We start from the raw sequence: 26837 nt of genomic DNA on the forward strand, positions 1-26837 counted from the left end.
GTGGCTTCAGTTGTTCTCCATGTTTCAGAACCATACAGTAGGACAGCCTTGACATTAGAGTTAAAGATTCTTAGTTTAGTCTTGTTTGAGATGTAAGGAGATTTCCAGGTTGGTTTTAGCTGTGTAAATGTCTGACGTGCTAGATTTATATGGCGTTTAATGTCTTCATCTGTTCCACCTGATATACTGACTACACTCCCAAGGTATATAAAATTTTCTACTTGGTCTATTGTCTGAGAATCCAATACTATGTCTCCACTTTGTTTATTGTTTACTTTAAGTACTTTAGTTTTTTTGGTGGTTTATTTTGAGGCCTACTCTTTTTCCTACTTCGCTTAAAGCTTTAAACATTTATGATGTGCTTGTACGAAAAAAATCTTTACAAAGTTAGATGTATACATGGGATTGAGTCAATGCCTTGATCATTCCATCTCCAAAATGAAAAATTAAGGCCTTACGAATAATCATTGACTGAAAAAAACACACCTCCCTCTGCATTTTTAACTTTTGGTCCCTAGGCCCTGTTCCCTCATAGAAAGTACCCCTACCTTCCCACCACTCTATTTTCCCATCACCGCAAGAAAAAGAGTTGTACACACTTACAAATGAACAATAGTAGTTGACAAGCTTCAGTCATAAAGCTATTATAGCTCAAATAAGAATAAGATGAGAGCAATTATAAACAGAAAGTTGTTTCCCACACTTTCAATGCTGCTGTTGGATGTAAAGGAATGTATAGGACAGTTAGGAATCATGTTAGGGTTTAGCTGCAAGGTAGTTGAGATTATAATTCAGAGTTTTCCTTCTCTTAGGTGGGTGGCCAAACAAAGCAAATGAGCTCCTTCTTCAGTTGTACAATTATGCAAGATCATAAAGAAAAAAAGTTAATTGAAAAAAACAAACAAACAAATTACATTATAATAAACTTCTCAAAATTACCTAACATTTTCAATTTAATATTGTGAATAATGTGATAGAAGACTTTCAGAATCTAGGATACAAGATTACTAGGTAAAAGTGAAGTTCCCCTTTCAGACCTTTTGATCTATAAGGCAGATGTAAAGGTCACCTGTTTCTGCTGACCACAGTTAACAAGGGTGTCATGTGTCCAGCACAACAACCAACCACCTTTACTTTTCCCCAATGAATGTCAGGTACCCATTAGAGATGGGTGGGCTCGGAAGCGCCCTTAAGTTCCCAAATTTAAAAATCCCAGTCTTCACCAGGATTTGAGCCCAGGACCCTTGGTTCGTAAACCAAGCACTTCACCAATCAGCCACTGCGCCTGATTACTAAGTACCGGTAGTTATTTTAAAATACCAACACAATGTCATTGGGATTAAAAAAATTAAACTCTGTGGTGAATATTTTTGCTACAAAATAAAGGTAGCCTTACTTCCAGTGTATATGTTTCATTTTTCTCATAGATGTTTATTCCCCATGCACCATCTTCTTGGTAGGCATCAACCTTTACTGTCTCATCATCTAGTCAAATGAAAACATTATTTTCTAAAGGCTGTTAACTGAATAGAAGATTTCTAAATGGTTTATTACAATGTATAGCAAGGTTATAAAATGATAGTGGAGTATCAAATAAATACAGAATTAAGGCTAATATGAATATATAGAAATTGGTATTACGATTAAGATGATGTACAGTGTTGAACCTCATATAAATATGTTAGAAGAAATAAATAATTCTTTTTAGCATTGCTTTTGACAAAATAATGAATAAAAATAAAATAGAAGAGCTCAATGTTGTGGAGACATTTGAATACGAAATCAACCCCACAGACAAAATGTTTTCCAAAATTAAAAAGGTTTTAAGGATGGTATTTAGATTGTCTTTCCTAACAAACCTGCTGAATGGCCAGTGTAAAAGGCATTGTGATCAATGTACAATGGTGATGTCCTTCCATCTCCATAAACAAGTTTTATTGCTAGGTCTGCAGATATCACAGGGGAACCAGGAGTCAGAAAAAGATTAAAATTCCTGCCAAAAAGAAATTTATTAACTTTAGAAAAAAACAACACCCTTTTTGATGGAAAAAGAGAACAAGGCATTCTAAAAAGTTTTCAGCAACACTATAGGTTTAAAATCAAAAGTATAATTGTAAGCAAATATGAAGAATATAATTTTTAAAGCTTTTAAGCATGTTTGGCTTGTTCTCACATGTGATTGAAGTAAAATCAATAGACTGCAACATTAACAAAGAAACAAAAATAAAAACATGGCCTAAGAAGCTAGATCAGCTTCCAAATGTATTGTTTAAGTTTAAATTTTGATTCCAGACTGTCATTAAGGATAATCTAAGAAAAATTAAAGAAACAGACTTGTCATACTATTAATGACAATGAAATGTACAGCCCTTTCATTCAGCCTTGTCTTCCCATTGGTGGAATAACTCCACTTTCATACACCTTTACAGCTTTGTCAGATCATAGATGAAAACGGATGTATGCAAACGTGACATGAAGCTCTTCAAAATCGACACTGGCAACTGGGAAGAGGTGGCACTGGACAGATCCACATGGAGAGAGAGCATAAAGGAAGGGTCACAGATTGCAGATGTCATACACAACAGAAGCAGAAAGAAGGGTGAAAGTGCAATGGCGCCTGGTGATTTTATATGCCCAACCTGTGATCGCAGCTGTGTATCAAGGATTGGCCTCTTTAGTCACACAAGAAGTTGCAAAGGGAAAAGATCGTCTCACGAGACGTAAAATGCCACAGAGATGAAAAAATATACTACACTTTCTTACAGCCTTACACTTGTAACACCAATGGTGGAATGACTCCACTCTCCTAGTATATATTTTCATAAAGAAATTATAATAATAAAACTCTTTATGTAGCATGTTATTGATATTCATTTATTAAATATTATCCAGTAGAGGCACGCCATAGGAAGAAAAAAGGTATTAATAAAACCACAGATAAAATCATCAATATGTGAATAATGTGAAACCTCCTATATAGACAAGCATAGTGGAGAACTTGCTGACTTAATACCCACTGATAGTACACAAATATATTAGAATGCATCAATATTATGCTAGTAGCAAAAATGCCAGGAGATGATATTTTTACCGTCCAAAAGCAGAGAAAGTAACATCCTTGGTGAATGAAGTTTGGCTGTCAAGACTTCTCTTCTTTCTCACTTTCACATCCACAACTTTTAGTGTCTCAAAGTAATGAAGTTGTTCATGTAGTTCAGCTGTAGATAGAAAACAAATAATATTCAAACAAATAAACAAAAAAACAACAACTTTTTTTGTTACTTATTTGACTTATTATGCAGGCATTCTGTAGAGCCATTGGAAGTGGATGGATTTAGCTAATTTGAATATGACATAATGCTTGACACAATGGGTATCCTACTAAATTCATTGTGTGACCGAGTCTGCTCAGCAACCTTTTGTTCAATGTATTTATTTCCAAAAATAGAGTTACATTTCAGAGTTTCAGAACTAAAGGTTGAGTTAGATATTGGATCTTAATTTTAATACAAAGCTTAAATATATATATATATATATATATATATATATAAAATTATTATAAATCTGGCACAAGCAGCTTAGAAGCTAAAAGTGGCATTATAAGTGGTAATACTAAATGTTAAATTTTATGTAATCTGCCTCAAGAGATGCAGAAATTTCAACCTATTTCCTGGTTCTGGTGTGTTCATCACCAGCCATCCATGATGCATGCCCTTCATGTGCCTAACTGTTTTGTCTAATGTCATCCAAAACATGATACATAAAACATTTTTGTTTACAGTCTATGACTACGTTAATTCAAAAGAGAAGATAATTACATCCTACCCATAGCCCTTCTATGTCAATCTGCAAGGTCTAGTTATGAATGGACTAATTAAATTTTATATTTAGATTCTAGTTGACATAAGTGTACTGGTCTAGTCTCTAGATATCTAGACTTTATCATCTCATCTCTGCCTTTCGTCCCATCTGGGGCATATGTCACCAACCAGCTTCCTCCAGGCATTTCGGTTCTGGGCGAGTCTCTCCAACTGTCCCCACATCTAGCCCATCTGCTTAGAAATCATGGTGGCATGTATCCCTGGGCCTTCTCCTCTTCATCTTTCCTGGTGGGGGGAGGGGGGGGGAATCCGGGTAAGGGTTTGTGAAGATTGTGACACTACTTCAATCATGCTGCTGCTTTGTTCCTGTTCCTGGATGATTCGCACGGTAGTGATGGTAGTTCTCCTGGTCTCTGCTCCATAAAGTAGTATTGGATGAACAATGGTGTTGAAGAGCCTGATCTTGCTGGTGGTGCTAATTTTCCTAGAGCCCCAGGTGTTCTTCAGCTGATGGAAGGATGCTCCAGCTTTACAATGCGGGTTCTGACATTTATTTGCATTTAAGCTTTCCCCCTCTTTCAGTGCTTTGCCTTGGACTGTAATGGGTGTGTTGTTGGAAGCCTTAATCTTGAGCACCTTGCTCTTCCCTCTGTTTATGGTAAGACCCATTCTAACTGAATTATCTGCAATGATGCTTATCTTTTCCTGCATCTCTGCTGTTGTGTTAGAGAGATAAGAGCCAGGTCATCTGTGAAGTCAAGGTCTTCTAGCTGTTTCCACAGTGTCCACTGTACACCATTCTATTTCTGTTTTTAAGACCCAATCAATCTATGGCTAGCAGTAAAAAGTAAGGAGATTTGGACATCAAATGCGCCTGTCAGTTGTCTGTCATGCACTATTCTCCAATTTATCCTCCCCTCACATGACTTCCTGATGATATTTGTAATTTTTCAGGTACTCCATAGATTTATAAAGTGTCTCATTAGTCTTTAGAGGGTCAGAATGCCCACACTGTCAAACAACTTCTCATCTATAGTCTAGTCTATAAAAATTAAAGAGGACTTCCATTGCACGGACTGTTTCAAAATGATGTGCAGAGTCAGTATCTGATGCGTGCATGATCTCTCCTTTTGAAAGCAGGCTTGTTGGTCACAGTCACAGTGATGAAGATCTACCTGGATACTTTTACTTTAGATATCATCTACTAAACTAGATTACTAGATCTATAAACTCTAGTAGAGAGTGACTCATCTAGTCTCTGGGAGACACAGATGGCAGGGAGCCTGTGGCCCAAGAAGCCATCTGCACAGTTTTCCGTGGCCATCGCTTCATCTTCTTCCAGTCAGGCTGTTCTTGAGACGATGAGCACCGGCAGATAGGCAGAGGGCTTTAATGTCTACAGCAACAGGCTTAGACGCAGACCCAACGTTGTCTTGATCTGTCCAGCTCATTGAGGTACAGGTACAACAGGAACAAACACTTCAGGCACATAACAGTCTTCAGTTTCTTCATTTGTCTTTTTCCTTTCGACTCAACGAGGTAACAATGTTTATTTAAATGGAGACATGGCAAACACATAGGACATCTGCCTTGAACTCAGCATCTTCATTTTGGCTCTCGACTTGGGCGGAAATCGTTCTTCTTTTTCATGTAAACATGATTGTTTCTATAAGTGCGCACCTTCTGCACTAGCCTGGATGGCAGCATGGCAGAGTTATAACAAACAATGCCCCCTTCTTAGAGCTTTTCGTCCTGAAATGAAACAGTGCAGTGGAGGTTTGACAGTTCAGGTGGAGGTCGATCGGTGGGAACCACAGCCGACAGGGAACCTGTTGCCCACAAAGCCATCTGCACAGTTTTCCGCAGCTGTCGCTTTCTCTTCTTCCAGTTGGCCAGTCTATGCTTGAGATGAAGATAGCCTCTGATGCCGGCAAGCTGACACAGGGAGAGTTAGTGGAGGTCAGGGTTGCCAGCCACTTATCACAAATGGAGGTTGAGGTGATCACAGTAGATTCCAGGGTTGTTGTTTTAAGACGCTGAGTCAGCAGACCTTTTCCGTGGATGTCTGGTGACAAAGTTGTAGGCCCACAGGTAGCCATGGTTTCAAGCACATAGTCTTTCTCAGCCTTATCCTTAAGGTATGCCCATGAAGCATCTTTGTAATGTTCATCCACTGCATCAGGTTTCACTGGAATTAATTCACCACCATTCAAGTCACTCTCACTGATGTGGGCAGAAGTACAAATTTCTGTTAAGTTCAGATCTTGTAGCTGGGTTTCTTTGCATGGTCACTGTCCCCACAGGGCGCCGCATATACAGTTCATGTCAATCGCCTGGATGCAGTTGCCAACCATCGAGTTCTCTCTTATGCCGCTGGCAAAGTCAAATTCGTTGTTTCTGTCTCAGCCATTGGTGGGGCCCGTATTCGCAATTACACCCGACGACATCCAAGGCAAAGAATCAGAAACGGTCTTGAGGCTTTCATGGTTTGAGTTCTCATCAAAAGTACTGACAGATAAACAGAGGTCTTTAAAGTCCACAGCAGCAAGCTTGGACGCAGATCCAAGGTTGTTTTGATCTGTTCGGCTCATTGAGGTACTTGTTGTTGATACATTAGGAACAAAATCTTCAGGCACATAGCAGACTTCCCTAGTTTCTTCATTTGTTTCTTTCATTTCGATTCGAAACATCCATTCGATCATCGCAGCAATCATTGTCACGTTTCTCGTCTAGAAAGTCATGCCCACAAGACTTGCCCACAACACTGCCACAGGCGGCGCTCCAATCCCAGCATCTCCATCACCACTGTTTGTGCAGCCACAGTTCTGACCATGCAACTTCTTCACCAACAAGTCTACGGGCAACTGCTTCTTCACCAATGAGTCTATTCCTTCTTTCGCTTGAGACACCATTTTATCTACCTTGTCGCTCATACTGTTAATTTGTTTACACACATTGCATCAATAGCTTTATGTATCTTGCCAATGAGCTCATAAATCTCTGGTTGAATTTCAAATAGATAGGTATCCGAATCTTCATCTTAATCGATCAGGGCTTGCCGGAGACAAGCTGTAAGCACCTTCTTCGTACCACCAAGCTTCAGATATCGGTAACGAAGTTCCTTCCTAAGCTCTTTAACTAAGAGTTAGTCTAATTGTTTGAAAGATGCCATTGTGATCGAATCCTACCTTCTCTCGCTGAGTCGCCTTTAATCCACTTTGACAACAATGTAATAACTTAAGGGAGGCAACTCAACGAGGTAACGATGTTTATTTACACTGAGACATGACAAACACATAGGACATCAGCCTTGAACTCAGCATCTTCATATCGGCTCTCGACTTGGGCAGAAATCGTTCTCTCTCCTAATAATGTCAACATCCTTACTCTTCTAGTCACTAATACTTAGTGTGCACCTTCTGCACTATCTTGGATGGCGGTGTGCATGGCAGGGTTATAACAATATAAAAATACTAATACTAGATCTAGTATTACTATCTATAGACTATAGACAGTATAGATAGTATACTTGTATAGATTATAATAATAATTATACTTAAACTTAAATACTTTATACTTGAGGCTGAGTTTATACTTATATCTCTAGACTCTAGAATCTATACTTAACTATACTATAAATCAATATTTATATATAATTATTATAATAATAATACTAAACACTAATAATATATATACATAGATTTTTTTTCTAGATCTAGATATCTAACTTAATCTAAATAATATTTATTCTAATCTAATAAATAAAATAGAAATAGATCTACCAAAAAATGATTCATTAAATTAAGTATGCCTATAATGGCTATATATGGTAATCATGAAGATGAGCGTCAAAAATTAATGATTCACTGAAAATTCAAAATTTTAAAAAAAATACAATTAATAAATTGAAATAGTGTTTTTAAAAGATTTTCTTGTAAAAAAAAGAGAACTTTTATATTTATATGACATCAACAAAAAGCATTAGCAACGTCAAGGTTGCTCAGCACGCTGCCATTTTGTTTACAATGATGTCACAGAGGTGTTGCCAACTTAGTATTCTGAGATTTTCTTTTTGTTACACTTGCTTAAATCGGTGATGCACGCTTAATTGTTAGTAGGCATAAATTATATAATAAACTATATAAACTCTTTTTTTTTCTAACAATTATATTAATAAAGTTGCAATAACACAAATATATGCTGAACTTGTTTTTTTGTGTTGATTTGCTTTTTTTTTTGTTAAGTCTATATAGCCTAGATCTATATATAAGATCAATATTATGTTTTGTTCTGTTGTATTTGAGTCACTGGTAAAATAGTAATCCTGTGGCAGTTTCTAATATTTAGGTGATTTTGGCCAATATAGAGCGTGAAAGGATGACATTGTGACCCGCTTCTATTGAACCATGGAAAAAGAATCGGCAAGGCTATAAGCCATTTAAGAAGAAAGTTAAGCTGTAGTAGCCGTGTAAAAAAAAAAAAAAAGAGTAGAAGGAAATCCAAGTCTAGTAACTAAGTAGGCTAGTAGTCGGTCGACCTGAGAGTTGTTAGAAGATTTTAGAAAAATAGCGATGTAAAGAGAAGTGATTAGGTCACAGTAGAAGTCACGTGAGAATTTAAGCAATTATAAAAGTCTGTATGAAGTAATTGGCTAGTTTTATGTGTTGAAATTGATGTGCTCGTCTTTAATAGTGGTTAAGTATCTGGGCAACAAGCTGCTAAGAACATGTAGATTTCATTTCACATCAAGACATTTTTCATTGTATATTTCATAGACAAGATATTTCGGGTGTTCATGAGCGCCCGCAGGATTTTTGGCAGGGGGATGCAAGTTGCCACCTATGGCTCCAAGTCGTAGCTTCAATTTTTTCCCCCGAGCATATTAAAGAAAAGAACTGGTGTCCCCTCGCCCCCCCCCCCCCACCCCCACCTATACGATATTAATTTCACTGTAAATGCATGGCGCGTAGGACGTATTCATCTTCTTTTTTGAAGTAACGTCTGTATGATATAAGATAAGTAGATAAATAGGCCTACTTGTTTCATGCTCTTGCTTCGTTTTAGGATGTAAACAAAACAGGTTGAACTGAGCATTAGTATTGCTTGAAAAGAGAGGCTTTACGAAGAAACTAACTAATCCAGATACGGACTGTAAAGCAGTGCTCTTTAATAATCCCTAAATCCAAACAAATGTTTTTTGCTTGGTGTGTCTGTCGACTACAAATTATCGGCAGCACTAATTCATTACCTAGTTTGTCTGCCAATAGTCTCGCCTTCCTCAAGATGCCATCCCTGAAGTGTTCCTAACCATGGTCAATTTGGTTTTTGATTATGTAATTAATGTGACTGCTGGTGTGCTTTTGAGCAGCCACTTATGCTAAGATGGACAGACTGCAACGTACAACACGGAAACTGGTTCAAGAACAGATGAATAATTGATTACAAATAAAACACACATCAGAAGCACACGAGAAGCAGGCACTGATTACACCTAAAGCAGTTTGTCTGGTTTCACTTATAGTAGGCCTAACTATTTAAAAATGCACCTAACATGTTGTTTTGTTTGTTCGTAAAATGTTTTACATGTTTCGGATGTTCCTTCAGAGTTGAAGATAATTACTTCCTAGTCCAAACCTCTCACAGGACGACGGGGATGGGAGCGTGCAGTGTTTGAACCCTTGACCATTGATAAATCTGAACGACAACCCAGCGCACAAACCGCACGACCAGGCAGCCATCCAACTCAAAGATCTTCTCAAATTGACAGCTGACTAGAATTTTTCCTCCAAGACAAAAAGAAAATAACATTTTATCATATTCTAGACCTTTACTAAATATAATGATAGCTATAATTATGTGCAAATGAAAAAAAAAATCGTCACGACTACGTGCTACAGAATTTTGAATTGCAAGTCCATAATAAAGCGTACATGGTCGGACATGAACTACAGATTAGCTTATTCCAGTTTATTACAATTATATAGCTTATCCTCATAAACTTTATTTCAGGGAAATCACTATATGCTAAGTTGCTTCGTATCAGAAGTTAATTGATTTGAAGGTGTAAAAAACATGACAACTCTCTCGCGCGCTTAAAGATTGCACGAAACAGGAAAGGCTCGAAATTAACTATCAAACAATTTACAGCCCAGACACCAGAACATAACATCTGGCATAGGTTTCTGTCACATACTCGTTTGAGATTCAATGTGACATGAAGTGAGTTAATAGTCATTTGACTATCTCGTGCCTTATTTATGAAGAAATAATTGGTTACCTTTTGGACTCCTGAGAGTAAAGAGATGTATGTATGTATTGTGTAAGAGATACAAGATGTAATATAAATGGGTTCTAAGTGATGTATTTCCATGGCTGGAGTTGCCAAGTTATTATGTACTATTTTATTATGATTATTAAACGTTTTGTCTGTTGAGACGATGCTTGCTTCTAAACATATGTGTTGTGGTTAAATTACTCAGTGAACATAGTGGCACTACGCAACAACAAAATTGATCGGGATAAAGTTATTAAATGTTTGCACAAAGAACATTCTAACAAGGCCAGAAGAGGCCCTAATGCTATACAAATAAACATTCGCGTTATCAGCATATGTCAAAGATATGACAGTTTCGAAACAGCTTATGGACCTGATGTAATCAGAAAAAAAAGGGAACATTATTGAACCCCCAACCCCCCTGGCTATGCATATGCCCAGTAGCGGCCTTAGGGGGTGGCAAGTGGGACAACCTCCCTAGGCCCCGCGATTGGAAATTCCCTTGACACTGTCAGCTTCGAAAACCAGAACAGTTCTCATATATACTCAATATCTTTGGAAATCTTTCCAGGCATCTTTATAATACCAAATACTGTTTCTATGTAAGCTCTTAACATGACATAAATTTCAGCAGAACGAGGTTTCTGTACATCCCGTTAAGTGTGTGACTTTGTGGTTGGATTTAGCTCTGTGAATATCAAATGGTAGCACAACAAATAACGTGATGCAAGAAAAATTTGAAAAGTAAAATTGCTGTAGCGCGCGCTGTAGGGAACATTATTGATAAAATCAAACTTGCAAAATATTTTCCCGTCATTCTTGACTACACACCTGATGTTAGCCACAAAGAGCTGATGTCCCTTATATTAAGTTTTTTGGACGTATCCTAATGTTGACAACTTAACAGGAAAGGGTTTGTCATGGCGCTTCTTGCTGCGCTGTGAACGTTGGTCAGGTCATTGCCGATTGTCGTGTCCAGGGATACAAATACAATGGTGTAAACTTGAAGGGAAAGCACCAAGAAGTTCAAGCACACATTATTCGCATCAACAATCGCCTTTTGCGCTCTTCTTGCGGCGGCCATAATCTTAACCTTCAGAGTGTTTAGCAGAAATATTATTATGTAGTTTGTTGATTGTTCATGAACAAATGTCTTAATCATTAGTTACGTTGATTAAACTTTAAGGCAAAATCTTTCATGAAGTACATTATGTAATGTAGTCAAACGGCCAATAGCACAGTGCATACGTAAGGTACTATGTTTTGTAGTAAAAATAAGACCTACAGCAATAGAGGCGGACGAGACATTAGCGTGATGTGATGTGGTATGGATATATAGCCTACACTTACGGCTTAGGGCCCGCGCACTGCTTAGGCCGCCTCTGCCCATGCCTCCATCAGTGAAGTCCAGTAGGACGTCGGCGCCGTAGGCGCCATTATCCCCTTGATGGTTAGAAAGGCTTTTATCCAACTACCAGGCCTGGACATGGGGCTCTTCACCCCTGTCCTGTCTGAGGCCTCCAGAGTGTCGAAGTCCGACAGCCATTAACAAATACAAGGCAGGACTATTACAGTAGGCCTACACACGAAAGTATCTTTTTTCCATAAATTGTGAGAAGTCACATTCCAGGAGCTTCTTGTAAACCAGAAGACCACGGAAAATCTGTTGTAAGTTATAAAATGGTTTCGTTTTAATAATTTACACCTAGGATTAGAGTGGGTTCGATGACATTGTGTGGCTCACTGTGGTTGCATAGGTTGCAGTGACCTAACATCGTTTACCGTACTTTCAAAATACAGCAAGAGAAATAAAGAAATAGAAATCGCTATATGACAAGCGTGAGAGACATAAAACGCTTGGGCTTGTGATAGCTACATATAATTGGCTCGAGGTTCTCAACATCGGACTCAATCAGAGTTGTGCTTACTGAGCAACTAAAAGCATTACTGAAAACATTTTCCCTGGATACCTCCCCCCCCCCCCCCTAGTGATCCTGAAAACAGATTGGACCATAGTGCTCTGAGCATGCTATAAGTTACTATAAGCATGAAAAATGCTCTTTATGAAAATAAAAACTATTTAAAATAAAATGGAATCTGGTCTAGCAATTCATAAAAGCTATTTTTTAAAAATCTCAATCCAGATATTGTCCTATAAAATACAGACGTAGGTAATTCACACAAAAAAGTATTTACTCAGAGATTGTAAAAATTCATAATTCAGTGATAATGAAAAGTAACATCTATTTAGCACACACACACACACACAATGATTGCAATAAATCTTAAAAAAAAAAAAAGAACTATTTTATTGTGGACTAAATTATTTTGTCTAACATTAATACATCTGTACATAATGGGTGTTTCTCATTTTTACTTGGCAGCACTTAATGATGCCAAAATTATTTTTGATTTAATTATAAACAAATCTGGATTTGTTTTTGGCCAGGAAGAGACAACAAGGAATGTCGCGAAAAATAATTTTTGACGCTCACATTCATGATTACCGGCTATATTATTAAGTTTATGATTAACAATAATAACAGTCCAGTCGACTCAGCAGAGAGCAGACTCACTCAACTCACTGAGACTGACTGAGACTCGGTCTCACTCTCACTCACCTGCCACTAAACTTATATAAAGACAGTATCCTATAAATTTCATGGCCGAAAAAAACAATGAATTTTATTCATAACTAACATTTAGATCTAGATCTACACAAATATGTATTATACATTTGTTATTCTTTATCTAGATCTAGATTGAAATCCATCAAAAAGACTCTACTTCTTGTCTAGATCTATAAACCTAAAACTAGATTATGTTATTCTTTTTTCACCGAAAAGTGAATCCAAAAAAAGAATACAGAAGTCGCTTCCGTTTCTTAGATGTAGCGAATTCCACAGACCTATATATTATATAGATAGGCTATGTAGGTCAAAGCTGGGGCAGCGAATCCACTGGAAATACTGCATTCCTCATTAATCTTCGGACTCGAAGACAATTAAGCCATATTAACATATATTTTTATCTAAAAATATAGTTGCATGCTTTAACTTTAAAAAAACACCCAGAGGAATAGCTAGCCATGTGTATGTGGTTCGGGCCACAGGGTGATGAGCTAGGGGTATCAAACTAAGGACAAATTTTCTCAGTAAAATATCTACAAATTAAACATATATTCTATTTCTTTATCTATTTTGTTAAATTTCCTCTATTCCTTCTAAAATAAAATCTAAACTGAAGACTGGCTTGAATCAAATTAACTTGATCAAGATTAAGGCAATCACACGTTTACTTTTACGCGTCCACTTTCTTCTATAAGGCAAACGCCAAAAGGCGAGAAAGTTTTGAGAAAATGGAGCTGTTGTTTGCCCCAAATTCTTAATTATTTTGCTTCCCATGCATACTGTTCTGACAAGGCTACATTATTTGCGTTTAAATCCGTCACAATGGATTTAATGAGTGGTGGCTTGAAATTTGTCTGCGTGTAAAGACAAGGAATGAGAACAATGATCAAGACAAAGAAAAGAGTGGAAAACTCTCGTGGACATCATAAACAAGTGGAAGAAGAATTGTAAGGACAAAATGAATGAAGGCAATTTATTGGATCTTCGAGTTAGGTGAAATTACTATCTAAGTGGGATCCACTCCCGATAGAACATTTGGTTTGAACCAATTAAACTAACACAAATACAAAACGATTTTATTGTAATTTTGGGTGGTTATAAAAATAAATCATACTGTTATAACCCCGATATTGGCCGCTATGCCATGCGCACCGCCATCCAGGCTAGTGCAGAAGGTGCGCACTGCCAGAAACCAGACAGAAAAGGATGTTGACATTAGGAGAGAACGATTTCCGCCCAAGACCAGAGCCGATATGAAGAGACTGTGCTCAAGACAGTTGTTGTTATAATGTATGTGTGATGTCCTGTAAATAAACATCTATGTCTCGTTGAGTTGCCTCCCTTAAGTTATTATACAATACAGTAAGCAAAACAAGCCAAATATTTCTCAATTATTTATTTTCGATAGTAGCCTACAGCTGACATTTAAAGTTTGATTTAACTTCCACAATTTTACGATAATAATGACGGCTTACAATTTTAAGTTCGTGAGTCTTTCGTTGACTTCAATGATCTGTGCATTGGTGTAGATTAGTGTAGAACCCCCAAGACGTATTAACTAAGAAAAAGAGACCAGCGAAATAGATGAAGATTCTATAATTTATTTTTTTTTCAAAAAGAAAGAGCTACGAAGGGAATTTCTTCTTCCTTGGGCCGGGTTAGGGATTACTGCAAAACCTCAAAGTCGTATTGGCCACAAGAAAAAGATGCAGTCGAAAAAGAAGAAGGAAATTCATTCTTTATTGTACCGGAGTGTTTAAGAAATAATCACCGCCGAATCTGAGCACCTTATGATGTGGTTGATAAATATATAGGCCTATTTTTTTTTTGTCGCCATTTCAACAATTCAATCGTCTGGAATGAAAGAGGATTCAACGGTTTATCGAAATTTTCTTTACAATTAAGCCTCAAAACTTTACAAAACATTAAAAACCTGGTGAGCTCTTGAGTTTTATACAAAAATATCAGCTTGATCAATAGCCCTGTCCTGACTATTCGCATATTTCTGGCGATCGTTACCATTCAAGAGTGATGACAAATTTTACGACTCAATAATTTGGAAATTTTGATCATTGAATAAGACATGGTAGAAAAATTATTGAAAGTTTTGCCAGAAAGAAAGCTTTTAATTTTTTTTATTTTTTTTGGCGTTAGACCTATATATATTTCTTTTTATTTTGGAGGGCATCACGATGAGTGCCGCAGTACATGTCATCAAATACCCAAACTAAGAATTTTTATCTGTTTTTATCAGTCGCACTCAGTGGCGTACCAACTAGTACCAACCACATGTCCAATCAATAGGGCCCGACAAGGGATGTTTAAAAAAAATATAGTGTTGATTGTATCATATAGATAAAAATCATATAATATTCATGTAGATCTATATAGACAGCTGGAGGTCACTCAAGAAGGCAGCGGGATACACATTTGAGACCAAAAGAAAATTCGCTGCTGACGCACTGGCGGATCCAGGGGGGGGCGGTAGGGGCGATCGCCCCCCCCCCCACTCGGCCGACCCCCCCCCCCCCCCGAAGGAGGGGGCGGACGAATTTTAGTATAGAATTCACACAATTTGTATACGAATTAATACTTATGTTAATAATATATACTAATTATTTATATTTCAACCTATTTTTAGATTATTTCGCCCCCCCCTTCTAGTAATTTGATCGATTTGGTAGGGTCGGGAGGGGGCGATGGCATCAATCCGCCCCCCCCCCCACCATAAACTTCCGAGTGGGGGGGGCGGTCCTATTTATTTGTAGAAGTCACAGCTTGCTAACAGAATCAATTAAATATCTATATGATTAAAACTTTTTATTGGTATTTTAACAGGTCTTTATATTATGTCGTTCATCTTTGGCCGATTGGAAGGGGGGGAGCGAATACCTCTACTGCCCTTCCCATCTAAACCCTTTGAGTGGGGGGGGGGCAGTCATACTTTTATGGAGAAATCATAGTATGTGAACAAAATTAGTCGAATATCTATATAATATAAATAGGTGGAAGTGCGATACATTCAATCACCTTCACCCCCATCGGACAAACCAATACTTTTTCTTTTGGTATTACAGTAAGAAACTACAAAAAAAAAAAAAAAAAAAAAAAACTGTCACTAATATAGTTTATATATGCTATAAAGTAAATTCTTATATCGAGTCGCCCAACCCCTATTCTTTAATGCAAAATGCAATCATTAGCAGAAATTATAAAAAGGAGGGAAGATTAATCGTTTTCATTTTACCGCCCTTCCCCTTTCCAGACAGAGTTTGTGTAATTTCACATGAGTATATCATAACTATTTTAAGAAAGACTTTGCTTTGGAAAAGTTATAATTCAAACGAAATTTTTCAATATATCAGTCACGGTTGAGATGAGTTCAAAAGCCAGATAATCTTTTCCTAGTCGACTTTTTCCAACCTTTACTCTATTTCATATTTTTCTAGTTAAATAAATTTAGGACTATAACTCACAATTTATGCTTACATTTTATTGAATATTATTAATCGAATTTTTTTTGTTTCGGCGACGATCCTCAAAGCCTTAATCTAAATATGTTGGGTATCTTATCTTTTCAAAGAACAAATCGGTTGTATTTGCAATGTATTAAGGGACTATAAATTCATATTAGAATATTTGAATATTTTTCCATATTATTCAAAAGGCCCTTTATAATAGAATGAATAATGAGCTGTAGGTCAGGAGAATGCGTTACTGCAGTGAAGAATGCCAAAAAAAACGCTTTTAGCGTTGAGGTTTCGCCCCGAACCTCACTGATGAATAATAAGCTGTAGATGTCAGGAGAATGCGTTTCTGCAGTGAAAAATGCAAGGAAACGATTTTGGCGTCGGGGCTTCGCCCCGAACCCCACTGATAAACAATGAGCTGTAGATGTCAGGAGAATGCGTTTCTGCAGTGAAAAATGCAAGAAAACGTCGGGGCTTCGCCCCGAACCCCACTAATAAGTAATAAGCTGTAGATGTCAGGAGAATGCGTTTCTGCAGTGAAAAATGCAAGAAAACGCTTTTTGCGTCGGGGCTTCGCCCCGAACCCCACTGATAAACAATAAGCTGTAGATGTCAGGAGAATGCGTTCCTGCAGTGAAAAATGCAAGAAAACGTCGGGGCTTCGCCCCGAACCCCACTAATAAGTAATAAGCTGTAGATGTCAGGAGAATGCGTTTCTGTAGTGAAAAAGGCAAGAAAGCACTTTTGATTGTCGGGGCTTCGCCCCGAACCCTACTGAGGAAACTTACAGCTCTTTCCCAGACCCCCAAGCGTGCAAGAGAAAGGCCTCAACATGACTGTTTTTTTTCCTGTTTTTTTTTTCGCCGAAGATTGAGAAACAGTCTTATTTTATTCTCATATATCGAATATATATATATATATATATATGTTTGTGCTGTACGCACGTTTATGCATAGGGTTAGGGTTCACTGGGCGTTAGGGTTAGGGTTTGGAAAAAAATCGCCCCCCCCCCCACTCCAAAGTTCTGGATCCGCCAGTGTGCTGACGGCGAAACGAAAATCTGAATCGACCACCTGCGGACAATGGTTATGCTTGTCCTGGATGTAACAAAATATATGTAGGTCACAGCTGGGGCTGCGCATCCACGGGAAATACTGCATTCCTCATTAATCTTCGGACTCGAAGACAAGCCATATTATATAGTTTTACTTTGATGGCACCCATTCTGACACAAATATATCAGCCTAGGCTTACGGAATATTAACAAAACGATGTACATTGCACTTTCTTAGAAGTATGTAGGCCTATTAGCATTTAAGTCTTAGTATTATGTAGGCCTATTAGCATTTAAGTTCTTATAGTATATTATGTAGGCCTATTAGCATTTAAGTTCTTATAGTATTATGTAGGCCTATATTAGCATTTAAGTTCTTAGTATTATGTAGGCCTATTAGCATTTAAGTTCTTAGTATTATGTAGGCCTATTAGCATTTATAAAGTTCTTATAGTATTATGTAGGCCTATTAGCATTTAAGTTCTTATAGTATTATGTAGGCCTATTAGCATTTAAGTTCTTAGTATTATGTAGGCCTATTAGCATTTATAAGTTCGTGGAAATCACTTAGGTGATACGATCGTAAGCTAAAACTAAAAAGAAAAGGGTCCACAATGGCATATTATAGCAACCGGGGGGGGGGGGGGTTTCACTGGGCCTATGCAAATAACCAACAGAGGACCTTTGAAAGAAAAAATAATGAATTGACTATAATAAGAATTTAAATGTTTATCATTCATTTTATATTTTACAAACGTTACTTCAAAAGAGAATTTAAGATAATTACGGACTCATGTGTCAATCTGGTCTCTCATGTTAATCACAGTGACTTGAAATCCGCCTGCTAAGTGGTTATAGTTTTCCATACATAGGTCCTACTACCTATTTTTAGTTTAGATTTTTAAAATAATGGTAATTAAGTATTAAAACTGGTTGTTCAGTGACCGTTTGTTAAGAACTGTATGGAAAGAAGAATCCAAAAATTGGCCACTATTGAAACAAATATTTAGCATTAAGCACAAACTTTGAACTTGTCCATGTTATAATATATTCTTGCTATTTCTTCTTGTTATTGTGGGCAGCACTCAAAACATAATGTTGTAACTCTGATTAGTAACTCTCTGTGATGCGCGCACCTACATCTCGTTCTGCGGAAGATGCTAAGAACTATTAGCCTAGAAAGGAATGTTGATATTAGAAAAGATAAAGGAAATCCGCCAAAATCATCTATAAAGAGGCTGTGCTCAAGGCAGACTGCATTATTACTATATGTTTGTCGTGTCCTCCTGTCAATAAACAATCATCTGTATATGGCTAAGTTTCCTCCCTTAAGTTATTACAATATTACAAATGACCAGATCTGGATACTTTCATGATTTCTACTGCCGAAATCTCCTAACTCTAATAAATATATATGAGTCGAATCATGTCTTACATACTGACTTCTAGTGAATGCAAGAGGTCAACAAACGTGGCTGACAAATAACAATGTAGTAGCTAAATGTGAATTCAATAAAACTACGATAGTGCTCCCAACATGATTGGACAGTAAAATCGGCCTTCAGCTTCAGGTATTACGAAAATAAAAAGCAATATCTTGCGCAAAAAGTTCACTAGGTCAAAAACAACTTCACCCCCTCCCCTTGCAGTCTGGAGACAGTAGTTTGCTTTAATCTTTTTCCCGGCTAATGGCTAATGCTTGAATTCTCGTAAATTTAACATTATTAATGGAGGCGCGGTGGTTGAGCGGTAAAGAGCTTTGTTTCCGAATTGAGATCCCGGGCTCGAATCCTGGGATTTTTTATTTCGGTATCTTCGGGCTGTTATGACATTAGTTAGGGAAAAGTAAAAGCGGTTGGTCTTTGTGCTGGCCACATGACACCCTCGCTAACCGTGGATCATAGAAACAGATGACAGTGGCGTCAATAGGGGGGGGGGGGTGCGGTCCGCACCGGGTGACACCCGTTAGGGGATGACACCGAAGTGAAAAAAATGCTCTTTTGGAATTACTGACAATAAAAAAAGTAAGTGTCAGTAGCTAAATATTGGAACAAGTTATTCACAATTGATAAATATATCTAAATATATTTCTAAAAATATTTCGCCTTTTTTTAATGAAATTCTACAAATAGTCCAAAACGATTTTCTTCAGGTATAAAATATTACTGAAATCTCCTATGTAATTTATGTTAATTTTGTAGAATTGGCAAGTAAATAAGTGGCAATTGAGATTTCTGAAGATGTAATTTCAGAAGTAGAATGTAAAAAAAAAAACTCTAGCCAAGATGAAGGAAATGTTACAATGAATCAGTTGAATGATATAGATTTCAATATTTTAGGGGATACCTTCTTTTTGTCGAGTGCCAATTTCCTATGAATTGCGCAAAAAATTATCCCCAGCAAAAGGAAATTAAAGTACACCGGTTGTTAAAATAATGGTTCTGACATGCTTCCTGTTGAGGATGAATAGCAAGAAATTTTTTGTTGTCAACTATTTTCAACTAATTCTATAGAAATGAAATACAAATTAGTCACTAATTAATTTAAAAGGGGAGGAGATCAAGTACAAAACTGTAACACCAAAAGACGTATCAAGAATAGTCATCAGAATTGGAAAATCGGAAACATGGGCATCCGGCTACTAATACAATTGACAAGGAAGTCGTTGCTATGATTGATGTAAAGAAGTAAAACAACGGAAGGATAAATTGCATGGACGGTTTCTATAAATTCAGAATATTTGACATTGTGTGACCATATTAACGAGTCTTTATTGAATATAGAATTTCCATAAGATGATGGAAATGTTATTTGGATAAAACCCATAACTAAAAGTGTATCTATAATGTAGAAAAGTTTAAAATGTTTTAGAAAACCACATGAAAGGTATACTTGCACGAGTCAGAATTTCTGTAAGCACCTTTGTATTTTGTTTGAAAGCACACCTGACATAGTACCATGGCCGGCCTTAGGGCACTGCAACCTATATGCGGCCGCAGTGGTTCCTGCACTTTCATAGGCCCCGCGCTACCTATAGTTGTAAATTATTAAATTAAACCAGTTTAGCTTATAACAGGGTTTCCGTGGTCTCCTGATTTTCCAGGAGCTCCTGGGAATCTCCTGAAATTGCAATGTATACGAAAAAAGTCTGCTGAAATTATTAAAATATCATGAAAACTCAAAACTTGTTCTGAAAAATAGACCAAATTGTAGGCCTAATCTTGAGGTGTCATTCAATATGGAAAACGCCAATCCTACTCACGATTAAAAAAAAAACGTCATTGTCAGTTTTCATTTAATAAAAATAATGGGGCTAATTTTAACCAAAACAGTAAGTTCCAATATTTAATTTACTGAAATAGTCAATGTGATTTAAATATAGATCTAAATCTATCTCGATCTCTTAAAAATATTAAAAGCTATATTTTGCTAGTCGATTTTAAATTTAAAAGGCAGAACTGAATGTTTATCGGCTTTATGTTGGAAATCTACCTTCTATTGTAGATAGCTCGTAAAGCTAATTTGATCGTGATTTTTCACTTAGTAAAGTATTGTTGTAAACCTGGTGGTGGCACAGATGGGGGTAGTGGTGTGAGTGTAGTCAGCCGACACAAATCGCCCCGGGCCAGCTAGACGAGCGGTCAACCGTGACGAGTTACGACGGTCAGCCGAGACGAGTTTCAACACGACGGTTCGGCAAGGATCGACGTCGTGAACAGAGCTCAGGAGCGTCACGAGAGTTGTAGTCATCTGATCACCTAGAAACATCGAGCGTTCTGTCCGGTTCGAGAAGGCCAGTAGGGACCCTATATAAAGAGCGGAGGTGTCGCAGTCAAGTGGGTTCACGACAGGGGTTCAGAACACGGTCGACTACAGCACAGTTCAACGGTGTGGTTCTGTACGGAGTATTACGACGGTTCAGTGCGGAGTACTGTCAAGTACAGTTGAGACAACTGGCGTCTTGATCTTGGTCTGCGATCGAGTCCGACACAACGAGCCTAGTGTGTGAAGTCACTAGTCCTGAACTGTTGAACCCAGTGCAAGCCCGGAACGAGACGGAGAGGCCAGTGCAAGAGTTAATACGGCGGTACGATGTTATCGGAGACATATTTATTAGAGATGGGAATCGAACCCAACTTTTAAAGTTCGGGTTCGGTTCGGTTAGATTTAAGTTCGAGTTCGGTTCGGTTCGATGACGAGTATAGTTCGGGTTCGGTTCGGTTCGGTCAGGTCTAAAGTTCGGGTTCGGCTCGGTTCGATGTTATGAAATTATGTAATAGCAAAATTAAGTTATAAGGTTTAATACAATTTATCAGATAAAACACTTTAAGTTTAATTTTTACATAAAACAAATACTTTGCAACATATAATAGGCCTATGGGCAATACTTTTTCCAAAATAATGTTGCCTACATACATTTTAAGCATTGTAAAAATTTCTTAATGGAGATAGAATTAAAGATGCGGCAGGTTTTTGCTCAAGTCGGCAAGTGGTTTAATTTGGGCATGACTCGGCGCTAAGCGTATTCTAACCTTTTTCTCTTAGTAAGAAAAGATATTTTTTTAAAGGCTAATATCGATGTGCTTTCTTTCAGAACACATTATTCATCATAATAAATTGCAATATACGGAAGAAATTCGACTATTCTGAGACAAAAAATGCAGAAGAATCTCAATAGCGGAGATGTTTTAAAATGTTTTCTTCAAAACGTTTTGACCCATATTGTGCATACGCGCCTCACAAAAAGCAGTCTACAGTTGACAAGGTCTTATTAGAAGATAAAATGACATCTAGGCTCCTACTTAATATATTTTAATTTTTAAACATGTAATTATATTAATATTCAGATAAGTTAAACTGAAAATAAAACTTTTTTTTCGACGCCCCCTCTCCTTGTTAGTTGGTCGTTGGTTTGTCGCTTACAAACGGCTAGTACAATTGAACCTATAAAGGCGTTTTATATTTTTACCAGTAAGGATAGTATAGACCAGTGATTCCCAAAGTGGTCTATATAGACCCCCAGGGGTCTATGAAGACCTCCAAGGGGTCTACGAAAGTGAAAAAACAAATTGAGGGTCTATGCGATGTACACGGGGTCTACGATAGTAGATTTCATGTAAGCAGGTCGTGACTTTAATTTTTAAATCCCATTAATGTAGTTCTTCACACTAAGATATAATTTGTATCTAAGTTAATGGACCTCATTCACCAATCGTAAACAAACACCCCTCAAGTCACGTGACAACCATCAGCTTAATCTAGACACCAACATGGAATCTATTGTTAGAAAACCACTCTTGCTTGTAAATTTTACTTTTGTTAACTTGTTAGAATATTGCGATGTTATAAATGCAGCACGTGCATGTGAAAATGATTACAGACACGTAATTTAATTACAATGTTACTGGAGTGATTAGCTACAATGGAAAGGTAAGCTCTTTTTAAATTACCATAGAATCTATGACTATCTTTATCTTACTATACAGTATAAGTATAGTATATACTATAGAACTATAGACTATAGTTGACTATAGCTATAGATCTATGATCTGTCTAGATTAGTCAATCTACTTACTTAAAGTTAAAGACTAGATTATGACTAGATCTAGATCTAGTACTTATTCAAAACTTATTGACTTATTTAACTGAAAATATGCTTAACAAACAACATGGTGGTCGGCAAAGGTATCTGCGTATCTAAACTATTACCCTAGATCTAGTTTTAATCTAGTCAATTCTAGTCTAGATCTACTAGACTTTTACTACTTTTAGATCTAGACTAGTCTAGATAGAAATTCTAGAATTTAGTAACTATCTAGATCTACTTAGCTCTATCTAATCTAGATTTTTTTTTTAGATAGACTAGCTTCTAGATCTAATATAAATATACATCTAGATCTTGCTGTAGACTCTCGTACTCTAGACCCTAGACTGACTTAGACTCACAAGATTAACTTAAGTTGATAGATCAAACTTAGAACATCTAGATTTAGATTCTAGATCTAAACTAGTAAAAAAAAAAACAACTAGATCTCTAATAGTCTCTAAACTCTAAATCTATAATATTATATTTTTAATCTAGACCTAGATCTGGTCCTGTGAATTGATCTTTGAAAATTTAGAAATGTTGAAAATGTATGATTATAGATCTACTAATTTATTAATTATGTAATAGATCTACATTATAAATAATAACATATAGATTATAAATTTAGCTAGTAATATAGTCTCTAGATCTACCTGGATCTAGATTACTTTGAGATATAGAATTATAGGCCTATGCCATGTAATTCTTTATTGTAGTTAAGACCTTCTTTACTAGATCTAGCTATATATAGATCTATACTTATAGTCCTAGTCTAGAGCAGTGTTTCCCAAACCTTTTCCTTCAAAATGGAACACTTCGCTCACTATGAGTATTTAGCGGAAAACTTTTCTTATTTTTAAAAAAAGATTTATTCACATGGTAGCCTACTAATTAATTATTCCAGTAGTTCATGGAACACTTATTCAGGCGTAAGGTTCTACGGAACACATTTCGAGAAACACTTGTCTAGAGTGATTATAGAGATTATTTCTGGAATAAGGCTAGGTCTAGAATTCAAGATATATATAGCATTTACTTATCACCTAGAATAGAGTGACAAGATTTATAATGTAATTAACACAATATTAGTCATGAACATTGTAGGATCCAATATAATTCTAAACTGATAAATCTAGATGTCTACTACATTTTATCTACATTATAGATTTAGTTTAAATTTGAAATCATATATTCAGAGGCAGTGCAAGAGGTATGTGAAGTGGGCATAATCTACAACCTGTGCGTGGGGGGGTTTATAAAATTAGTCTATGCACACCTATTAATTTTAAAACATTTAATGCATTAATATATGTATTTATTAATTTTAAAAAAATATATATTTATTCTTTCAGGTCATTGAAGGAGAGTGTCAGTGTGCAGGGGGTTGCAAGCCCGCCTGTTGTAAACATCTTTTTGGTCTTCTTTCTGCTCTAGAAGACTATAGCGGAAAAGAAATGTATGCAGCATCAACCTGCACCTAAAGTCTCAGAAAACGAAGGATAGTTTTAGCTGTGATAAGACTGGTCTACAAAATTTTGATACCAGTGTTTCAATGTCTGCTTTGGCTGCCTTACCTCAGAACACTCCTATATTTTCAGTTCTACAAGCCGATCCTAAAAGATTAACCTCTGACATTGTCTTCTATGACAGAACTATACCATTACCATCTATATTTTTTTAGCTTTGTGATGTTTGCAATTCATTTTGTAGTTCATTTAAATAGATATGATACATTGTCATAGCAAAATAAAGTCTTTGTTTCTTTATAAGTGTATTATTTTATTGAATGATGTGAAAAGTATATTGTACACAAGGAAGCTGATATTATTACTAAAAATATATACATATATACAAATTTTAAACATGAAATAAACAAGCTTATATTAATAAAATGTGCACACCAATTATTTCAAGTTGCCAGAGAAAAATTGTTAAGTCATAATAAACCAAAGTAACAACATTGTAAGAGGAAAACTATATAAATAAGGAAGTAATATTTAATATTTTTGGGCACTGATCTGTAGAAGTACATAATAAAAAAGTTTATATTAATAAATATTAATAAAATATATACACACCAATTTTAAATTTAAATGTTGCTAAAATTCATAAGTCATAACAATAATTTGTCTTCTAAACAGCTACTTAAACAAAGAAAGTTATCTCCTTTTAGTTTCAAAGAGTCATAACACAATTTCAACTGAGCAACTTCTGCCTGGTTCCAAAGTATTTACCCTCTTTAGAAGATCTGTAATAAAATCTTCATTAGTTTGCACAGTGACATCTCTAGTCTTCTCCTCAATGGTGGTGTCTTGGGGTAAAAGAGGTTGTCTAAAAGGAAACAAAATATATTTACGTGTACAGTCAAACATGATCATCATAAAAATATTTACAATTAAGATAAAAAAATGTAAAACATAATTACCGGTGCTTAGATATTTCAAAACATTTACCTAAATTCATATTTGGTCTTTTTTCGGCTTGGTGTACTTTTGGAAAAAGAAAACTTGGTCGGCACAGCACCAGGCTTTAGAAGTCTGCGATCTAAATGGAATATATAATAATATAATGTATATTAGTTATAAAACAAAATTTATTTTTTTTTTCAAAATAATCTACATGAAAGTTACTAGACCTATAGATCTATATGCCATCTGAAAATAAGCCATATAAACCTAGTAATACATATGAATAGGGAGGCCTACTGATTAAATATTAACATTAGATCCACTATTTTTTTCCTACTTGTAGGAATCTAAGTTGATATTTAATATACTACTACCGTACTAGATTGTAACTAGATCAGAATTTAGCAAATATTAATAGTAATAATAATAGGCTGTTTAGTATTATTTAAAGTCGAATCAACGCTAATAGAATTCTATAGTCTATATCTTATTCTATAGATTGACTAGATCCATCTAGTTACTAGTAGATCTACTTCTACTAATTTCTAGTCTAGTCACTAATGACACTAGTCTAATCTAGAAATATGAAATATTCTATCTAGACTAGTTGTTTTATTATTTACATGCTCTTTAAATTTAATTTATAAACTTTGAATAATAATCAGATTTAAAAATCTAGGTCTAGATCTAATTCTGATTGTAAATTTAATAGAATTAGAATATAAAAAATATAGATCTAGGTCTAGAGTTCTAGACTCTAGTCACTCTAGTCTAGAATAGTAGAATAGGTCTACAGATTTAGATTATAGTTTTATACAGTAGGCTATAGATTTGAGTAGATCTAGAATTATCTAGATTACTAGATCTAATTAATATTTTAAACTATTTTGTCTAGATCTAGATTCTCTAGACTTACATAGATCTAGTCAATCTAGATTCTTATCATGTAGAATTTAGAAATGTAGATCTAGATCTAGGCCATTTTTTTCTATGCCTACTTGTCAAAGACTTAAATATCATCGTATCACTACTACTAGTAGTAGTACTACTATTATATTAGTATAATACTTCTAGATCTAGAATATAAATATAGATTAGATTCTATAGATTATAGATCTTAGATCTATCTACTTACTTGTAAAAGGCTGGTAAATAAAACAGTTCTCCTCAAAATGCTCTGAACATATTACAGAGTGTACACTTGCAGTGAAGTTTTTTCGTTTCAGTTTGACAACCCATTCATTCTTTACATAGCTTTGGATTGTTCACAGGAAAACGATGAAAACTTTTTTTTTTTTTTTTCCCATTCTTTTTTATGTTCATAATTATTAGTCAAATGCAACGCATTGCTTCCCCATCTTTCCAGTACTAATCTATAGGCTACTATTCTATACACACAAGTGAATAGTTGATGGTTGTCACGTGACCGTACGTTTCGGTGAATGAGGTCCATTCTTAAAATATCTATCCTGCTATTAAAACAAAAAATTGTTATATTTAATTTTAATATTTATTTAAATAACTTAATTTTGTCTACATGTAAGTAATGTTTAGCAAAAACAATGTAAGCTGTATAGCGTTGATTAGTTAAAA

The 26837-nt window shown here is 36.0% G+C and overlaps 1 protein-coding gene and 2 long non-coding RNA genes across 3 annotated transcripts in view; 1 reads left to right on the plus strand and 2 right to left on the minus strand.

Moving 5' to 3' along the window:
- LOC106057282 (ADAM 17-like protease) overlaps positions 1–12885 on the minus strand; it is a 42630-nt gene extending 29745 nt beyond the window's left edge. Inside the window, exons 1-4 of the mRNA XM_056014476.1 lie at positions 12717–12885; positions 3092–3218; positions 1860–1993; positions 1397–1485 (exon numbers count right to left, since the gene is read on the minus strand). Coding sequence (XP_055870451.1) covers positions 1397–1485; positions 1860–1993; positions 3092–3218; positions 12717–12759 — 393 coding nt within the window. The 5' untranslated portion in view covers positions 12760–12885. The remainder of the gene's footprint in view (positions 1–1396; positions 1486–1859; positions 1994–3091; positions 3219–12716) is intronic.
- A 9561-nt stretch (positions 12886–22446) lies between these two features.
- On the plus strand, positions 22447–24605 carry LOC129923505 (uncharacterized). Its single transcript, XR_008775468.1, has 2 exons — positions 22447–22679; positions 24189–24605. It is a non-coding gene; the product is annotated as an uncharacterized LOC129923505 (long non-coding RNA).
- Positions 24606–24892: 287 nt separating this feature from the next.
- On the minus strand, positions 24893–26634 carry LOC129923504 (uncharacterized). Its single transcript, XR_008775467.1, has 3 exons — positions 26380–26634; positions 25290–25380; positions 24893–25167 (listed from the first exon to the last, which is right to left on the minus strand). It is a non-coding gene; the product is annotated as an uncharacterized LOC129923504 (long non-coding RNA).
- Between the last annotated feature and the right edge of the window lie 203 nt (positions 26635–26837).

The sequence above is a fragment of the Biomphalaria glabrata genome, chromosome 16 (genome assembly GCF_947242115.1).
Source record: "Biomphalaria glabrata chromosome 16, xgBioGlab47.1, whole genome shotgun sequence".
NCBI lineage: Eukaryota > Metazoa > Mollusca > Gastropoda > Planorbidae > Biomphalaria > Biomphalaria glabrata.